Source organism: Hesperophylax consimilis, chromosome 30 (genome assembly GCF_061612785.1).
Source record: "Hesperophylax consimilis isolate HC1 chromosome 30, BYU_Hcon_1.0, whole genome shotgun sequence".
In the NCBI taxonomy this organism is placed as follows: Eukaryota; Metazoa; Arthropoda; class Insecta; order Trichoptera; family Limnephilidae; genus Hesperophylax; species Hesperophylax consimilis.
Window position 1 is genome coordinate 6800330 of NC_142865.1, and position 19459 is coordinate 6819788.

Genomic DNA, 19459 nt, shown 5'->3' on the forward strand with positions numbered 1-19459 from the left:
TTTTTAGAACCTTACAAATACAGGACTTACTAAAACTCGTGTGGTTTGAAAAAACAAAAATTTGGGATGCTTTTGTTCCACTCGCTTTGGGCAGTTCAATCAGAACCACGGTAATCATTTAAAAAAAAAAATTACCACCACTAAAACGATTGGTTGGTTGAGCGGTCCTGAAGTAGTCAAGGTCGGAGGTCTTCAATTTGGGAGACCTATGTCATCTTTGGGGATGAAGTGTAGATCAGTGGCGGTCCGTGACTTTTCAGTGAGCTAGTGGTAGTATAATAAAAAACAACATTAATGATGTTGAACCAGAATTTTTTTGCTTTTTTAAAAGATATTCAGGATTCTTTCAGTTTAGGAGCAACAAAAATTTGAAATTTTGAAAAAAAAAAAAAAATTTATATCAATATTTTTAGCTATTGAGACATCATTAATGTTGTATTTTTCAATCTTACCACTCCAGCTCACTGAAAAGTCACGGACCCCACTAGTGTGAAGGTTCTTATTGAGTAAAGGAATCTTAGGAAGTTCTGGGAAGGAAAAAGGTATAAAGGTTGGGCAGGAATCTGGGGTTGAGTGTGTCCAAGAGTGACGGAGATTTGAATCCATCCCTCCCACTTCGGTGCAAGACGATGGGTCAAGAGAGACCTGCTGGAGAGGTCAAAGGGTCTCTTTCAACCGGCCTACCACGCGGTTGGTGGACAGGCGCATCCGCCGCCAAGACCTGAACAAACTTTACCCTATGAACATATCACCCTATGCTGTCACCATCTAATTTTTATGTGTTATTTTATTTTGCAGCATTGAAGACGACGATGAAATTGAAAGAAACCTATCTCATGTTGAGCTGCAAAGAAAAAACCAGTGTTCAATTCAATGAACAACTCATAGTAATAATCTTGGAAAAAATATCTAAACTCAACTCAGTGAAATTTTCGAAAGAATCATGCAACGATATCGTTACCCACATTTGTCGGCCTTTTTGTAAAATACCGACGGGAATTTTATGAAAAACGTTGTGCCCTGAAAAGATATTGGAAATGTGGATGTTCCAACTTTGGCAACAATTTTTTTGTTCTACTTATCTGACGGTTGAGAAAATTAAATTTGGGGCTGGCTCTGATATAAACCTCGGGAAAAAATGTTGCCAGAACTAACGCTTTCAAATAATTCATTGTGTAAAAAATTTCTATCATTTGTAACATTTTTACAAATGGTTCATACGTGGTATTGGACGTACGCCGATGCATTGTTTTTTCTGCTTTTCTTACTTGAATATTATTTATTGATAATTGAATTTGTTTTTACATACTCAAATACTTGCTGCCATGTAATTTATTATTGTCTATTTATTCAAATTCAATGTTAAAAACTGTAAACCAACCTACCTACATAATATTTGACTCTTAATAAGTAAATCAAATTTTGCTGGATTTAGTGTGATGATTTTTCACGCAAATACTGTTATTTTTTAAATACTTTTGATTCAAATCTTGGATGTGGAAATTAATTCACTTTTCGACATCCGATCGAGCTGAGACTCGGCAGATAGGCTCGTTGTTGATGAAAAAGGTTCAATCCTCAGTCAAACAAAAAAATATTGAAATTGGCCACTATCCAGCCCAAGAGATCACAGAACAGCATCTTTGTATGTTGAGTTGTATGGGAATATTGCAAAATTAAAAAAAAAAAAAAATCAAAAAGGTATATAATTTTATTTAGCATTCAGTGAAAAATACAGGGTTTTCCAATAAGAGGTGTTATTTTGATATTCAATCGTAAAAGATCAATGGTTTCGTTGCTTGTGTGGCGCGTAGCACCATCTTGTTGAAACTAAACGTTGTTCAGATCAATACCATCCAATTCCGGCCATAAAAAATCATTAATCATCTCTCGATAGCTATCCATTCACTGTAACTGTTGCTCCAGCCTCATTTTCGAAAAAGTAAGGTCCAATGACTCCGCCGGACCATAAACCGCACAAAACAGTCACACGTTGAGGATAGAGAGGCTTTTCAACAATAAGTCTTGGGTTTTCCGAGCCCCAGATGCGACAATTTTGCTTGTTGACGAAGCCACCGAGGTGGAAATGGGCCTCATCACTCAAGATGATTTGCATTTGATTCACTCAAGTGAATTTTAATAATTTCAATGTGTTGTTGAAGCGTGTATCGTTCCATTTTTAAATGGTGTAGTTTCTACTTGTCAAATATCAAAAAATGACAGCTTCAAAAGTAACATCTACCGAAATAGCGGGCTATTCAAAATAACACCTCTTATTGGAAAATCCTGTAGATAATTTTTTTTTAAGGTGCGTGTACGAATTATTTTAATTCTTTTATCAAATTAAGATTTCATGTTTTCTGAATAATATAACAAAGAAGTCGTTTTCCATACGCAGATGAATAAACATCTCTTTGAAAATAATATTTCATCCAGTTAAAAAAAAATGTGTAAATAAATTTGGTTTTGGTTGTTCATTTTATTTTCTTTCATGTTTTTTTACAAATTTTTAAAAAGCTGTCTTTTGTTTAGAGTCCATAAACTTAAAGTTCAGCTGACACCTTGGTTGTTTTAAGTTGTGATTTTGAAAAAAAAAATCTTTTCAATTTTGATCAAACTCAATCACTAAATAAATATTGTCTTTAATTGAAATTTCAAAAATGTGTATTTAATTAATTTAATATGAGTTCTTCAAACTCTTTTCACATTTGAACGGTCCCCGTTAAACGCCTATTCTCGGTCCATCTCTTTGAGTAAATTACGATTAGTTGACGATGATAACTCGTCACAATTTGATCAAAAACAAAAACGTACCGAGAATCGCAGTTTAGCGGAAGTCTTCGTTTATGAAGAGTAATGACATAATACATTAATAATAATTAATTAAAAATAATTTTTTGTTTTTTTTTTTTTTAAATATGATTACATTGTAGGAAATACTTAACTGTTAAGCTAATAATACTCGGAGCTTTTACCTTATTATGTAATATGTACCTTTTCACAATCAATATGAGATAAATCGTTATGTTTACTTTAAGAGATTGCATAATAATAGTTCATAAATTACACTGTGGCGTTTTGTACCGGCTGTCCGTAATCCTAATTAATAAATGTCTCAATTATGTGTTAGTTAAAAAAAGGGTAAATGAAATGTACATTATAATCTACGCGTTCATAGATGGTGTTAATTTAATTATTTTGTTAAAATAACCAATTTGCATGTTATACTTTAAGGCGATGCCATACGTAGTAATGCAAAATCATGTGTTTTTGGTTTGAAAATTTGGTCGCCTAGAAATGTTTCAGATGCTTTGATTAAATACTGCGAGTAGAATACATCTTGACATTTGAAACAATCGAGTATTTTTTATATAAGTCTTTTTATAAGCCCAGAAAAAAATAATTTATAGGCCTATGAAAACTAGTACGAACTACTTACGAACCCATTTTCGGTTATGATTTTATTGTATAATGTGGCAAATTAAGTTATTTATAAAATGATCGGAAAAAAATTAAATATTTATGCCTGAACATCCACCAAATAAAATAAAAGGCACTTTTTGGCCATGTTTTTTTCTTGCATAAATCAAAACAGGCGGATGGTGTTAAGCGTGAATTTAAACCTTATCGCCATCTACGTAAGGGGTGTTATTGATGGCGGCTTGATTTAAAATATTACACGACTTAGTGCATCGCTTTAAAATAATACGATGAATTATTTGTGCACCGATACATATGCAATATGAATATCAATAAATAGTTTTGTCTTTATAAAAACTGTATTTTTTTCAAGAAAGGCATATCAATATAATATTGGATTGAATCAAGCCTTATAGACATTACGCTATATTATGCGCGCATAAATTGGGCGTGGCATGCACGTATTATATGTTGACACACCATACTACAAACTTCCCCAGGAGAAGGGTCAGATCAATTAGGGCACTGCCGCAGAATATCATTTCTTTGTATGAGTTCTGTCACCTTTTAGGTGTGACAGGTCTGTATGGGATTGTATGGCGAGCAAAAAGGAGTTATATAAAACGCTTTGAACTTATTGCATAATCTGTCACCACCTTTAACGATACAATATTATATTTTTATGTATTTCTTGAAAGAATAAAGTTTTTTTACTGACAAAACTATTTATTCATATTTAGATTGCCTATGTATGGGCGCAAACAAATAATTTTTCTTAATATTTTAAAGAATAACTTGCAAAAAGCATATTTTAAAAAATAATTAAATTAACGCCATCTATGTACGCGTAGATTATAATGTGCGTTAAGTTAACCCTTAATGTAACCTTAATTCAGATATGTTGAAAAAAATTAATTAGATATAAATAATTTTCCTCAGTAACTATTCTAAAAAATAATGTTTTATTATTTTTTGTATTGTTAGATGCCATAACAATGTGTTGGAAATGAATTAAAAATGTTCATACCACTGCGTATGACTAAAATAATAACTTTCGTACAGTGAGCTCTAGCGTTGTGAAATTTGTTCTTTGTGGAGCTTAAAAGTCATTGAGACTTTTTTCTGTTCGCAATATCACTTCCATCGTGAGGTACGGAGCTAGAAAAGAATTGAAATTGAACTTTTATCATACTCGGTTGAAACTCTCGAACAGTGTGCTCGGGCATAAATTTTGCACAGATTTTTCTTTGTGGAGTTTGTAGGTCATTGCAAAAAAATTCAGTTCACAATGTTACGTTCATCATGAGCTACGGGGCTTTGAAATATCCATATAAGCCCGACGCTGAATTTTCGTTACACGCTGAGTGTTAAAATTCAGGCGAAACCAAGTAGTAACTTCTAATAAATATTTTTAAAAATTGTCAGATTCTGATTGTCATTATTTTGGTTTTAGATATTTAATATTTGCGAATAAGTTTGAGTTCTTCATTTTAAAGCCCGTCCAAAATGTAAGAAAATGGTTTTGAAAAAAAAAACATGTTTTTTTTTTTTTTAAATGTGGTTACTTGTGAAAAAAATATTTATTTATTCTATACATTTTAACCTATGTTCCTATGCTTACTAAATATCTAGTTAGAAAAAACTTTAGCAGTTGAAATTTTTTTTTTTTTTAAATCCTTTCATCCTATTTTTCTAGCTTTAAGTATTTTTTTTTTAACATCTGTCTAAAAATTTTTTTTTTTCTTTTCATATTTCTAATATTAATGCAGTTAGTAAGTACACGCTGTGAGATTAAAACTCGGCGGGCATAACTGCAAGAGTTGATGATGAATTCGTCACTTTAATTTACGCAAAAAAAAGTAATTTTTTAGTTTTGCTAGAATCAAGGTGTTCTGAAAAAGTTAGGCCATTTTCTATTTTAATTTTATATTTTAGGCCATTGACATACTATTGTGATAATTTTAATTATTTTAATTTAGCCTATTTTGTAAATACATAATAATTATTAATATTATTTGACTTAATTGAAATTGTGTAGTTTTTAATTTGATTTAAATAAATCAAAATTATCTTTTTATTTTTCTGTGTCTTGTTCTGTTTCATATTTTGTTTAGATTTATTAGTATTATCTTCTTCAATGTTTTATTACATTGATGGGTATAAACCTTAAAAAGTTATTAAAAGAAAAGTTGTTCCAATAAAATTTGAATACCTACTAATACTTTTATAAAAAGGCAATAGGTGTCCCATATAAATAAATATCGGATATGTTTATCGGAGATACTATCTAGATTACAAATCAATTCTTTAGAATTTTGTATTCATTCATAAAGATAGTTAATATGTTAAAAATTAGTTGCAAGATAATATTGTTAATTCTGAATTTGAAATATGAGATCGACAAAAATGACGTATGATAATTAAGTCCCAATGGTCGAGTAGTTGAAGGCGTTGTCCCGGTAAGACAGAAATCTTGGGTTCGATTCCCAGTTGAGACCGTTATCTTTTTTTTCTTCTGTGCTTGTACTGTTTCATGTTTTGTTAAGATTTATTATCTTCTTCTTCAATAAATTAATCTTTTTGTTTTTCTTCTGATGCTCTCTCTTATCGGAGGTTGGATGTCATCCGGGCAATCTCCAATTCAAGTTTGGATTAATAAAAAATATCATTTTGTTGTTTTACTTTTCTAATTCAAGTTATGGTAACATAGCCATTTTGGCCGCAAACAAAACTTGTGCGTGTACACTAGGTAAGTATAGGTCACGTAATTCAGCTCTTCCGCAGGGATATGCAAGTATTCGATTACCGTCGTACATATGTGCGGAGGTTCGTAAACAGGCACATATCGCCTACATTTGACTCATCGGCAACGACAGTCTTCCGTAACCAGTCAGGTAAGGTTGTTCTGACTCACGTCGTTGAGACTTTAAAGCGTCGCTTGTGTCGGATATTTTGTAACAATGCACGTGCTTTCTATCTGTCAAACAAATAATGACAAGATATAAGAATAACAGCTGCAGTAACTGTTTGATTGTGAGTGAAGATATTTATTTATTAACGCCATGGACATGCCCTAAGTGATTAAAAGCGTATTATTCCCCACTCCCCATACCGGTTCCATTGGAGCCTGCTGGGCTCGCGTATGGCTTCCCGTGAATCTTGAGAATGTGACGTCATCATTCTTATTCGAACTAGCGTCGAGCTATGGTCGAGGCATTTTATGAAATAACACGGCAAAATAGTGGCTTGTGATATGAAAACTTGTAAAAATAGATGTGAAAAAGAGAATAAACCCAATTGTCGTATTACATTCCATATGTAAGCATCATTTTAAGCTTATTCACGTCGTATAATATGAATCAGTTGTAGAAACATATACTATCACATCGAGCCAACATTGGTCGAATGTAGCGATTCTCAAGTGTGCGCATCGTTGTTACTGGGAAGTAAATTATGAACACTTATAAAAGTGTCTTAACTAAATACGTAAACAAAATATTCGACTCTGAAAATAGAAGAAATTTTTTTTTGCCGAATTTGGACTTCGCAAATTTGTTCATAACGTGGCGAGTAATTTGCGCTCCCATGTAAAAATGTCTATTCATTCAAAAGCAGATTTTACTTTTAAGAACTAAATGGTGATATTATAATGCGAGATGCCTATATACTGTCAGATTGATTTATTGACAAATCACAGTCAGCTTTACCCCCTTCGTTCTTCAACAGTTGATTTTACCCCTCACCTTTAATTTCTAGTCTATATATTCATATGTCTGTGATTAACGCCCTTTTTAGGGGCTTTTACAAATGAATAATAAAATTTATACATAACTAAACTGCCTCGGTAACAATCTTTTGAATTTGTTAAGTGATACATTAAAGAAATCCACTGACTCTGTATAATTATTTTCCTCCACGAGTATTCTGGGCAATGAGGAGTACATATGGTAGTTTTTCCCAGAATTTCTGCACTGAAATAAATCCCAATTTCTAGTATTATATAGTGGAATCTGAAAGCTTATCAATGTAAGCAATTCTGCACTATCAAATGCATTATTTAGAATTTTATATGGAAATACCAAGTCAGTGAAAAATACTTCTGTCTGACAATATAAGAGTGCTTATAACCATTTTAAAACTGAGAAAATGAAGTAATTTATTTTGTATTCTTTCAATAGCTTGTACATGAATATTGTGACCTAGGACAGTTCCAGAAAGGATGAACAAATTCTAGTTTTGACCTATCAAGAATTCAATTGGTGATGATGATGGTCTTAAGATTTCAGTTACGACATGTAACAATTGTGAACGATTAGTTATTTGTGACGTGAGTAGTACACAACAAGAGTATCGGATACTTGCATATCTCCATGGAAGAAGGTCCTTAGAATAGACCTGAACCACACACTAAAGATTGTGTGTATTGGTGCGTATATATAAATTTATATATTCACTTGCGACAGTGATGTCTTTGCCAAACGTCACTGAGAAACAGCTTTTTGACTTGCTTACAGCTAATTATTAGTTGAAAAGGTATGACAAAAGTATACGATCATCAAATTTAAATACCTATAAAAACATGCTATACGCAAGCAATGCATCAGTGTGATTACAGTGTTCAACTCAATTCTGTTTGCCATACCGACAACCTCAAGCATTATGTTAATTTAAACTTTCTACTCGAAATTATTAATGATATTTTTCAGTGCAATTCAATAAGTTGAAATTTAAGCAATTTAAACATAATTTTACAATATTTAGTAAATATGCTTAATTTTATTTAAATTTTGATTTAATAACAGCCATTTTTAATGAAAATACATGATAATAATATTATTATTTTTAATGTCGATAATATGTTTAGTTTATGTAAATATTCATTATCTATAAGAACTTATGTGAAACTTTATTTTATTTTACGCTTAACAAACAAGAAAAAACAAATTTAACAGTGATTGAAAAAGATTTTATTTTCCAAAGACTAATAAACTATTATTATTGTTTTTTTTTTTTTTAAATATCTGAGGCTTTTTGATGTATGACTACTAAATAAACAAAATTACAAGTGATATAAATACCAATATTTTTTGCTCTTTAAAAATCTTTCTTAATTAATTTAATTTAAATTAGTAAAAAAAATTGTCAATAAATATAATATCATTAATATAAGACATGCCTCAAACAAAAACAATTATTGAAAATTGACAAAAATGGGGTGGATCAAAAGTGAAGTAAAAAAATATTAGTTTTTAATTTAATTTTTTTTAAAACTTTCTTGAATCATTACTTCTTTCTTTAAAAAAATTCAAGTGTGTATAATTTAGTTGAATCCACTCGCTGTAGTTACGTTCAATTTGTAAACTGTTATAAAATTATCTTTAGTAAGTGTTTGTCCCTGTTTGAAAAATGCCTTAATTTTATTAGTGAATATTTTTAAAATATAGAAACAAAAACACTACTTAAATGCCATCTTGCCTGAATATTATTTTAAAAGTTAGAACATTTCTAAATTTGATGTAATTAGATTTTCAAAATGAACTAAATTGATACTTAACTAATCATCACGCCATTTCTCAGCAGGGTAGGCAGAGACCGTCACACAACTCTGTCTTGGCATGAATTCCTTGCTTCAATCACATTCATGCATACTCTTCTTTTATTCTGACTCTTGACATGGCCTCTTTGATAGTTTGTGCAGCTTGGTCGTAACTTGACGACAGTCAGCACGCCTCCATGCCATATCTCCAATTATCTATGATTGCCCACACTCCTCCAATCGAACTTAGCCACTGTTGAGCTATAAATAAGGCTTTTTCCACTTGGCTGTTTCCAACACGGCTAACAAGAGGTTTGTTTGAAAAATTGTCAATAGAGTTTATATCAAGAGAGAGTGTTGTAATATTTACACTTGTTGGTTCGCCGATTTTCGGCACGTTTAAGCTTTTTCTCAAATTGTAATCAACTGTCAAGAAAAACGGTCATTCTGTTATGCTTGTCAGCTAGTCACAATTTGATCAAAAACTGAAACGGATCGAGAAATTATAGTTGATCGAAACAACACACAATTAGGAATGTGTGAATTAATGTCCTTTCAAAACATCACTGAGAAACAGCATTTTGTCTTTGTTCTTTTTATTCTTATTAAAAATGAACCTTTTTTCAATTTCGCTGGAATTTTCTTTTTTGATGTCGAGTAACACGTATGCAAGCAATGCATCTGTGTGAGTAGGTACTGTGTTCGTGTCAAATCTGACTGCGTTACCTAAAGATCACTCAAGGAGTAGTATCCTGCAGGTGTCTAAATTTTTGTTGTAACTAATATTATTTATATTTTGTTATATGATTTAGTTCATTTTGAAAATGTGCCACGACATTGATGTCGCATGGTGTCGACGAATGAATACTTTGTATAATTATAATTGTATCTTAAGTGAATTGAGAATTTGCTTTCGATGTAGGTTTTCTCATGTAACATGCTTATTGTAGGTTATTATGTGATGTATGTAATTTAAAAAATAAAAAGTTTTTATAAAAAAAAATATTTTTTATTTTTAATATTAACATTTTGTAATTTAAAAAAAATTATATTTTCACAGAAATTCGGATATAACATTGTCATCAACTAATCGGCGCCATTTTAAAAATTTTCTTCTAATAACAATATTATTTGTTAAAAAGCTGAAAATGACCTAAAATCTGTGGAACTTTTTAGTGTAAAAAAACAAAATGGCACTGATTGGCTAAATAGACGACAATGTTACATTTGAATTTCTGTGGAACAACTCAACCCCACCAGTTTCATTGACCCATTCACAGATAAAAAAACGTACAGCATTTTTATTTTTCGCAGATGACAGCTTTTTTCTTATCATCTGTTATTTATTTATTCATTTTTGGGAAATCGACAGTTTACATTTAATCAGTTTGTACATAAGTATTATATAGCCAAAATAAAACCAATTATGGATTTCCTCCTTGTGACTTTACCTTTACTGAGACAGCATAATATGGAATTAGTTATTTAAATTTGTGAGAAAGGAATATGAATTAAAAAATTTATACAAAACAAAAGATTATATAAAACGAAAAATTTACAAAACAATACATTTATAGCCATGGAGAGAGGTTGTAGATATAAATCAAATCACAATAGAGATATAAACAATAGAGACATAAACATTATTCACAAACCATCAGAGAAATATTCTTTTATGGACCTCTTCTATTTGGTAAGTTCGCAACTGAAAATATCAACCTTATATCTGTCTTACTTTGCAGATTTAGATGTTGGGAACTCTGTCAAAAAGTAAGAGGTTCTACTTATAATTGTGTTTATTTACGTTACAAATAAATAGGTTATGTTCCTGCAAATCAACCACTTGCCGTTCCTGCAATCAACCACTTGCCATTGTGCAATCAACCACTTGCCGTTGTGCAATCAACTACTTGCCATTGTGCAATCAACTACTTGCCATTGTGCAATCAACCACTTGCCGTTGTGCAATCAACTACTTGCCATTGTGCAATCAACTACTTGCCATTGTGCAATCAACCACTTGCCATTGTGCAATCAACCACTTGCCATTTGTACAAATCAAATTATTCAGTTTTATTATTGCTGTTCAGACGCAAAAAATTGTCATTACAAAGAAATTTAAATTTAAAGAGTTTTACCGAAATTCACTGTAAAATTTTGGTACCTCGAAGTGGCGAAGTGTAAGAGCTTGCATTGTGCATTATTTAATTCACACTTAACCAACTCATAATAATCCAAAACTAATATTTGAATACGCCAAGTGTCAAACAATTTAGTATTTTTATTGTTAACTTTGTGGGTATCTACCTATACCGAAGCCGCAGTGAGTAGTGTATTGGCCAGTATAGTACCTACTAACATATTGGTTCCGAGTGCGCTGAGATATCTAGGCTGTCCCATTAGCCACATCTGCAAGTAAATAATTACAACTTTTTCTTTCCAAAAACCATTCTTAATATGGATGCTCAGGCATATATTTGTCTCGCAAAGGACGCAGTGAACTTACTGACCAACATGATTATGGATCCCAATAATAAATTCACGAAAGAACATATCGCTAAAATTATTCCTAGAACCAATGACATATTAGGAACAATTGGCCAAATGGCTGTTAAAATGGCGAATCTTGAGGGTGAATTAACAGCTCTTAAAACTGCAACCCCTAATGTGTGCACCCCCTCAGTTTCACAAACTCAGAGTGTCTGTGATATCCTCGCCGAAATCAAAGAACAAAGTTACAGAGATAAAAATTTGATTATTCACAATATTCCGGAGAATACATCGTTATCTCAGACTGAATCAATAAATAGCGACATAGTGTCAGTGAAAAAAATAATTTCAGATTTAGATATGTCAACATTAAATCTTGACTTGAAAATCTACAGATTGGGTCAAAGGCGTGCCGATAAACCAAGAGGAATTAAAATCGAGTTTCCGGAAGCTAAATGGCCGAAAATACTATTAAGCAAGAAACACGCATTAAAAAATAATATACGTATTTACCAAGATCAGTCATTTATGCAGCGGAAACAATTGAGTGACCTAAGAAAAGAATTGGAAAATAGAAAATCTTCTGGTGAAACGGATATCACGATAAAATACATAAATAATAATCCGTCGATAGTCAAATCGAACCCAAAAAACTAAATTCTAAAATAAAAATATTTTATCAAAACGTACGTGGACTAAGAACAAAATTACAGGACCTGAAATCAACCTTACCTACTCTGGATTACGATTCTTACGCTTTCACTGAGACATGGCTGAACAAAAACATTGATACTACGGAATTGGGTTTCTTTGAACACACAGTGTACAGACAAGATAGAAGCAATAGCAATAAAACTAGAGGAGGTGGTGTGTTAATATCCGTAAATAAGAAATTCAACTCAAGAAAACTCAAATGCATCTACACTCATCTGGAACAACTATTCATCATGGTGTCTACCAATAAGGAAAAAATTATTGTTGGCTGCTTATATATACCCCCTTCTTCTGATGCTCAATTATACAAAGACCACTACCTCGAAGCTGAAACAATACGAAGAAAATTTCCAGATGCCACTTTGATATTAACAGGAGACTACAATCTACCTAATGTAACATGGGACACAGAAAACAATAAAACTTCATGCACGGACAACATCAATCATGGTTCCCATGATATAATCGAGATGTCAAATTTTTTAAGTCTCCGGCAGTTAAACTATGTCTACAATGTTAACGCTCGTCTTCTCGATCTAGTGTTTTCCAATTCTTCTTCTGTAAAAGTATCCGCATCTGCTGAAGATATTCTCCCAATCGACAAGTATCACCCTCCTTTAACGATCGAATGCTACAGTTCAAAAATAGAAAAAAATCCATCTCCATCAACAAAATTAAACTTTTTCAAAGCTGATTTTAAGCAAATCACAAATCTTCTATTGTCTACTGACTGGAACTTTCTTGACTTTGAAGAAAACCTAAATGTAATGGTAGACAAATTTTACTTAATTTTAAATAATGCAATTGAATTGTTTGTACCCGTCACTAAAATCACTGTGCACAACTACCCAAAATGGTTTAGCAACGACCTTATTAAAATAATTAGAGACAAAAAAATTGCTCATAAAGTTTATAAATCGTCACGTGATCCTAAAGATTATGTAAAATTTTGTGAACTAAGAAAGACAACTAAAAATATGTCCAAGTTATGTTACAAAAGGTGTATCGAAAACTGCGAAGAATTGGCAGCAGCTAATCCTCAGAACATTTATAAATTTGCGAACATGCTCAATAATAATGACTCTAGTATTCCGTCAAACATGTATTTAGATAATAAAATGGCCGATACCCCCCAAGAAGTCGTCAATCTGTTTGCTGAATTTTTCAGCAAAGTCTATGATACTGCAAACAACTCTCCATTATTCGATACAACTACAGCTAACAATGACAACAAGATCGATTTTAGCCAATGTATATTCAAAGAAAGCGATATTAGAACTAAATTAAAATCCCTTGATATCAATAAATCGGCTGGTCCCGATAACATTCCTCCAATTTTCTTATCAAAATGCTTATCAGTTTTAACATTACCTCTAACTAAACTTTTTAACTTGTCTCTAAAAATTGGTACCTTTCCACAAAAATGGAAAACCAGTTTTCTATTTCCAATCTTTAAGAAAGGAAATAGATCAGATATCTCTAACTATAGACCTATATGTATCCAATCGTCAATCCCTAAACTATTTGAATCTGCTCTGCTTTCTAAACTCTCGCCTGAGATTAACAAAGTTATTTCACATCGTCAACATGGTTTCATGGCAAAAAGATCTACTTTTACAAACTTGATGATCTATCAGGAATACCTATTTAATACAATGCAAAAGCGTCTTCAAACAGACGTAGTGTATACTGACTTTAGTAAGGCATTCGACAAAGTCTCACATAAAATTCTCATACATAAACTTAGTGCCCTTGGAATAACAGGGAATATTTTGAGATGGTTTGAGAGTTATCTGCATAAAAGAAAAATATGTGTTAAACTCAACTCACACTATTCACACCAGTTCGAAGTCTTTACCGGCGTCCCACAGGGGTCTCATTTAGGACCAGTACTATTTTTATTGTTTATCAATGATATAACTACGGTTTTTGATGGAGTCATGATTCTCTTATTTGCAGATGCAGACGCACAGTGTGCGACTTAGTATCTCTTTTCAAAATTTCGAATGGCAGACTGGACGCCATTGATTTGACGAGTCTTATATCGCTCCGTGTACCTACGCGCGACACTCGACAGACCGCTCTATATAATGTTCCCATATCTGCTAACAATTATTTTCAAAACTCACCTATTCAAATACTTCACATACTCGGTAATAAGTATAACTCAATTGATGTTTATCATCACCAATCAGTATACAAACTAAAATACAGTATACTAGAATGTTTGTAACAGATTCATAATTTTTTTTCAAACGCATATTTTATTGTTTCATTAACTAAGCTTTGTTTTGTAAAATTCCCAATCGGGCAAAATAAAGATTGATGATTACAAAGATGGTTTACAACAAACTGTAGTGTTTATCTTTATAATAATAATAACAAACTTACTTGTCTTGTGTGTATTACCTACTTACATTATTGTACTCTTGTAACTACACTATATTTATATAAAATTATCGAACTCATTATCCAAATTCCAATAACACCGTAACTATATACTTGAATTGTATCTACTTAACTACCTACCTATATCTGTTATATTTTTCTCAAGTTTATGTATTAGTTTAACCTATGTTCTGTAAAATATTCAACCGACGTACTTTGTACAATAAACTTTGCTTGCTTATGTTTATAAAATAATAACACCATAACAATAACCCTACACATTGTTATGTAAGTTCATACTCAATTTATTATGCTATGTAATTAAAATATTTTATAATGCTACTGAACAACAAAACCCATAACATGTATATGTAAAAGCCTTCTAGGCGTTAATAAAATGAAATAAATAAAAATCAACTACTTGCCGTTGTGCAATCAACTACTGGCCGTTGTACAAATCAACCACTTGCCAATGCGCAAACTCAACATAATAGCCATCACACGCATCAATCATCAATCAACTTACTGGTATTACCCCATGTTATTACCAACTTCATTTCACCTTGACAACCACTGCTCCACCACATCAGCATAATGGAATTCACGCTGGTACAACAACAGAACCCGGATACTTCTGGCCCTCAACATCACCATCTCTCAACCACAACCAAGAAGCACAGTTCAATTTCTATGGCCCTAGTGATACTTGAGTGCAATCTCAAATGGGTCAAGTTACAGTGAAAGTGTAACTTTAATAACTTCAGTGAAATTACGTCCACTTGGTACTCTACGAAAACACTACGCTCTTCAAACTTAGCTTACAGACCAATGAAATTTTAGAGTCCTTGTCTTTTCATCACTGCATAACCTTGTATGCTTGTCTTTTCATCACCGCATAACCTTGTATGTTTGTCTTTTCATCACTGCATAACCTTGTATGTTTGTCTTTTCATCACTGCATAACCTTGTATGTTTGTCTTTTCATCACTGCATAACCTTGTATGTTTGTCTTTTCATCACTGCATAACCTTGTATGTTTGTCTTTTCATCACTGCATAACCTTGTATGTTTGTCTTTTCATCACTGCATAGCCATATATTTTTTCTTTGTTTTTTTGTTAAATCAACACTGCTTTTCTCTCTCTACTTCCCTCACGACAAGGTGAAGAGGATTTTTTGCGCCTAAAGCTTCATTACCACGTTGCCTTTTACTGGCGGAGGGGAATGTGTTACGTAATACAAGTCACCCTACATAAAAAGGATGCTCACTTTAACCCCACTTCCCCATGCAAACGGTCGCGGCATACGTGACGGACCACCCACAGAGTCCACGGCTCGAGACCCATCGCTGCCCGCCGAGCCGCCAGTCTAATTTTGACCCCGGTCCCCTCAACAGCGTGGCCGCTCGCGGAACAAATTCAGCAATGCTCGCATTGATTGCCGCGCAAATTATGCATTATTAGAAACAGACGTGATCTTGTTCTAGTTTATAATTAATATCACACACCCAAGTCACAAACATGTGCCGACATCTCCACTCCAGCTTCACCGTCGGAGCCTTGCTTCCGGTAAATTCCAAGTGTGACGCAATAACGATTGACCGTTGCGTACCCCGGAGACGCAGTACATCTACGACTCGACACGCCATGTCGCTACCCATCATCAGAACCTGGAAACCTGTAAGCTTCCGTTACACCTCTTTCTTGTGTTCAAATCATTAATACATGTGAAATCCTCGTTTCATCCGGTCGTTACAGAGAGAGAAGGGAGTAGAGATCCAATTCAACCCTGTGTTTTATTTAGAAGATGATTAATATACCTTGTGCCTTTTACTCATGTGTTATTATTGTGATGGCCTTTTCCAAACTCCTGACCGACGGACGAACTAATGAATAAAGGAGTTCCTCACCCCTGATTGTATCCGAGTTCTCATCTGCTTACCCTTTCACTGAGCTAGCCAATTTACAACACGGGTTCAAGTCCCGATGGGTTATAACCATATTATAGCACTGAGCTCTGTGTATTATAGCAAAGTATAAATTAATTAATGTGTCAGTTTTATATTTTAAATACAGTACTAATCCGCAACCTCAAAAACCAGCCAATTGTCCAATTAGTGAAAGTGGCGGATAAGTGCATGCATACTAAATATGCTAAAAATTAAAACAGGTATTTCTTAAAAACCAAAAACACCACTATCGATCTTTCGTAAAGTTAACATTTTTTGGTTTGTGACATTTACGCTTGCAAAAGACTCCATTTTTTAAACATATTCAAACAAAAAATGTGAGAATGAAACAAACAAACGCATGAGACAGTTGCAAGAATACAAAGAAGATTTAACGAAATGTCCTAAAACAACAATTATGAACCCTGGTTAGTGGTAAAATGGTCAGCTCTAATAATAATAATAACTGGATGACTTGTATAGTGCCGTTTTTGTGCAAAATCACCTCAAGGGCGCTGTACAAATTTATAATACATTTCTACAGTGATCTATTTTATTACTAACTATTTATGGAGATAATATACAGTACAATACTTACCTGGTAGGTCACTTGAGATTAACACTTAATTAACATTAACTAATTGTTTATTAGCGAAATTTAGATACAGGATTTAAGACATAATTGGAAAATTGAATATAACTGGACTTTCTCTCAGGAATGGTATATTTAATTTAAGGGTATGACAGCTCTAGCAATATAGACGGAGGTATAGAAACTATATAGCCATAGACATATTGTTCAATGTCAATGCCAAACTATAGACGGAGATATAGTAACTACATATATAGCCATAGACATATTGTTTAATGTCAATGCCAAACTATAGACGGAGATATTTATTTATTTATTAATCTTAAGTTAGCTCACATCTTCGTGTGTGCTAATAGTTTTATAAACATATAAACATGTACATTGTTTGGCAAACATAATCTTTCTTTAAATATTTCAATAAAGTCACAAATAAAGAAACATTAATAATTGAGATAGACATATTTTCTTAATTCATTTTTGAACTTATTAATATTTTCTATCACAGCAATTTCCTTCGGGATTTTGTTATAGAGTTGAACGGCCTGGTACATCAGAGATTTTTGGGTGCTTGTTTTTTTTCTTGTTGGCAATCTAATTTGCTTAGAATTTCTCGTCCCGTGTCCGTGTATCTCGTTATTGTAATTTATTTTTCTTTTCAGTTCCTTAGACATCATCCCTAAGTAAATTTTATGTATAAAAATAAGTACATTCAAATACACAGTTTGCTTCACCGTCAAAATATTCAGCTCCTTTAACATGTCTCTATAGTAACTATATAGCCATAGACATATTGTTCAATGTCAATGCCAAACTATAGATGGAGATATAGTAACTATATAGCCATAGACATATTGTTCAATGTCAATATCAAACTATAGAAAAGTCACAAAGCATAAAATATCTCGGGGTAGTAATTGATGAAAATCTTAGATGGAACCTACATTTTAAAAGTTTCACAGAAAAACTTACAAAACTATGTATGTATACATATTTCTTTAAAAATCTAATAAATGTGCTAAATAAAACGGACATGAAAAAAATCTATTACGCTTTATGTCATTCTCGTATTGAATGTGGAATTATAGGATGGGGATCTGCTGTACCTAAGTATATACATAACCTGAACACAATTCAAAAAGGAATCATAAAGGCCATACTGAAAGTACCCATAAGAACGCCTTCGATTGAAATTTTCAATAGTTTTGATGTACCAAATGTACAACAAATATATGGTAAAAAATATACTATTGAAACTATTCAAAAATACAGAATTCAATGATATAAACAATATTCCAGGTCATAAAACCACATTCGGGCAAAGAAATTATATTTATCTTGCGACGAAACTCCACTACATCCTTCCCCTGATAATAATAATAATAATAACATGGCATTTAAATAGCGCAGTTTTGTGTCATTTCACTTCAAGTGCGCTTAAATATAACAAACTTAAAAACGGTAATTCAGTATTAGTGGTCATGTTTTCAAAATTATTCCTACAGTGTGCCTTACCCAATACAGATCTAATATTATAACACCAAATACACTGTTTATACAAAGTGATGACAAAACTTAGAATAACAATAACAGCAGGACAGGACAAAACAAGAATATTAAAACTAAAACATAATATAAAGCAGGAAGCAGTTTGTGCTCAGAAATGAAAATCTTCTGAGCAGACATTTTAAAAAGATACAATAAGAAAACAAACGAAACCAAAACGAAACAAACAATTACCGGAAGTTTTAGAAAATGGCTTATTATAAAATATTATGTATAAAATATTATGAAAATGATATGAAGCGAATAGAAAATTTGAATGATTACAAATCAAGAATAAAAATCTGGCTGAAAGAGATTAATGAAAAAACTCTGAAAAAAACATTAAAAACGACATAGAAAACTATAAAAAACAGAAATTTGACAATTCCAATTAGTAAAAATAACGACGAGTTATTTAGTTGTTGTATTGAATGGTGGATTACTGAGAGAAACTGTATTAGCCAGTATATATTTATGCAGTTTTCGTGTATTTAAAAGTAGATACATATTGATATACCTAAGAAACTAATAATAATCGGTATTAAATTAATTTATTTAATATCATCTATGGAAATATATAAACATTACTATTTTTTGTGAGTTCCACACAAGAGAACCAACTTCTCTCGAGTATCGAGAGCTAGGGGAAATATGACATCACCAATTGTAGTATGTTGATAGGCTGAAGGGTGTGGGGAATCAAAGAAGATGAGGAAGTACTTGGCTATTCAGATATGGTTACCAAACACGGCTAAGTCCATTTCAAGCAACATTTCGATTCTAAATGATGATCTTTCAACAGGGTCATAATGAAAGCATCTACAACTCTG

At 32.3% G+C, this 19459-nt stretch overlaps 1 protein-coding gene across 1 annotated transcript in view; it reads left to right on the forward strand.

The window, feature by feature from the left end:
* Ehbp1 (Eps15 homology domain containing protein-binding protein 1) overlaps positions 1-6440 on the forward strand; it is a 65626-nt gene extending 59186 nt beyond the window's left edge. Inside the window, exon 23 of the mRNA XM_089649420.1 lies at positions 799-6440. Within this exon, the coding sequence (XP_089505546.1) occupies positions 799-877 (79 nt within the window). The 3' untranslated portion in view covers positions 878-6440. The remainder of the gene's footprint in view (positions 1-798) is intronic.
* The last annotated feature ends 13019 nt before the right edge of the window (positions 6441-19459 follow it).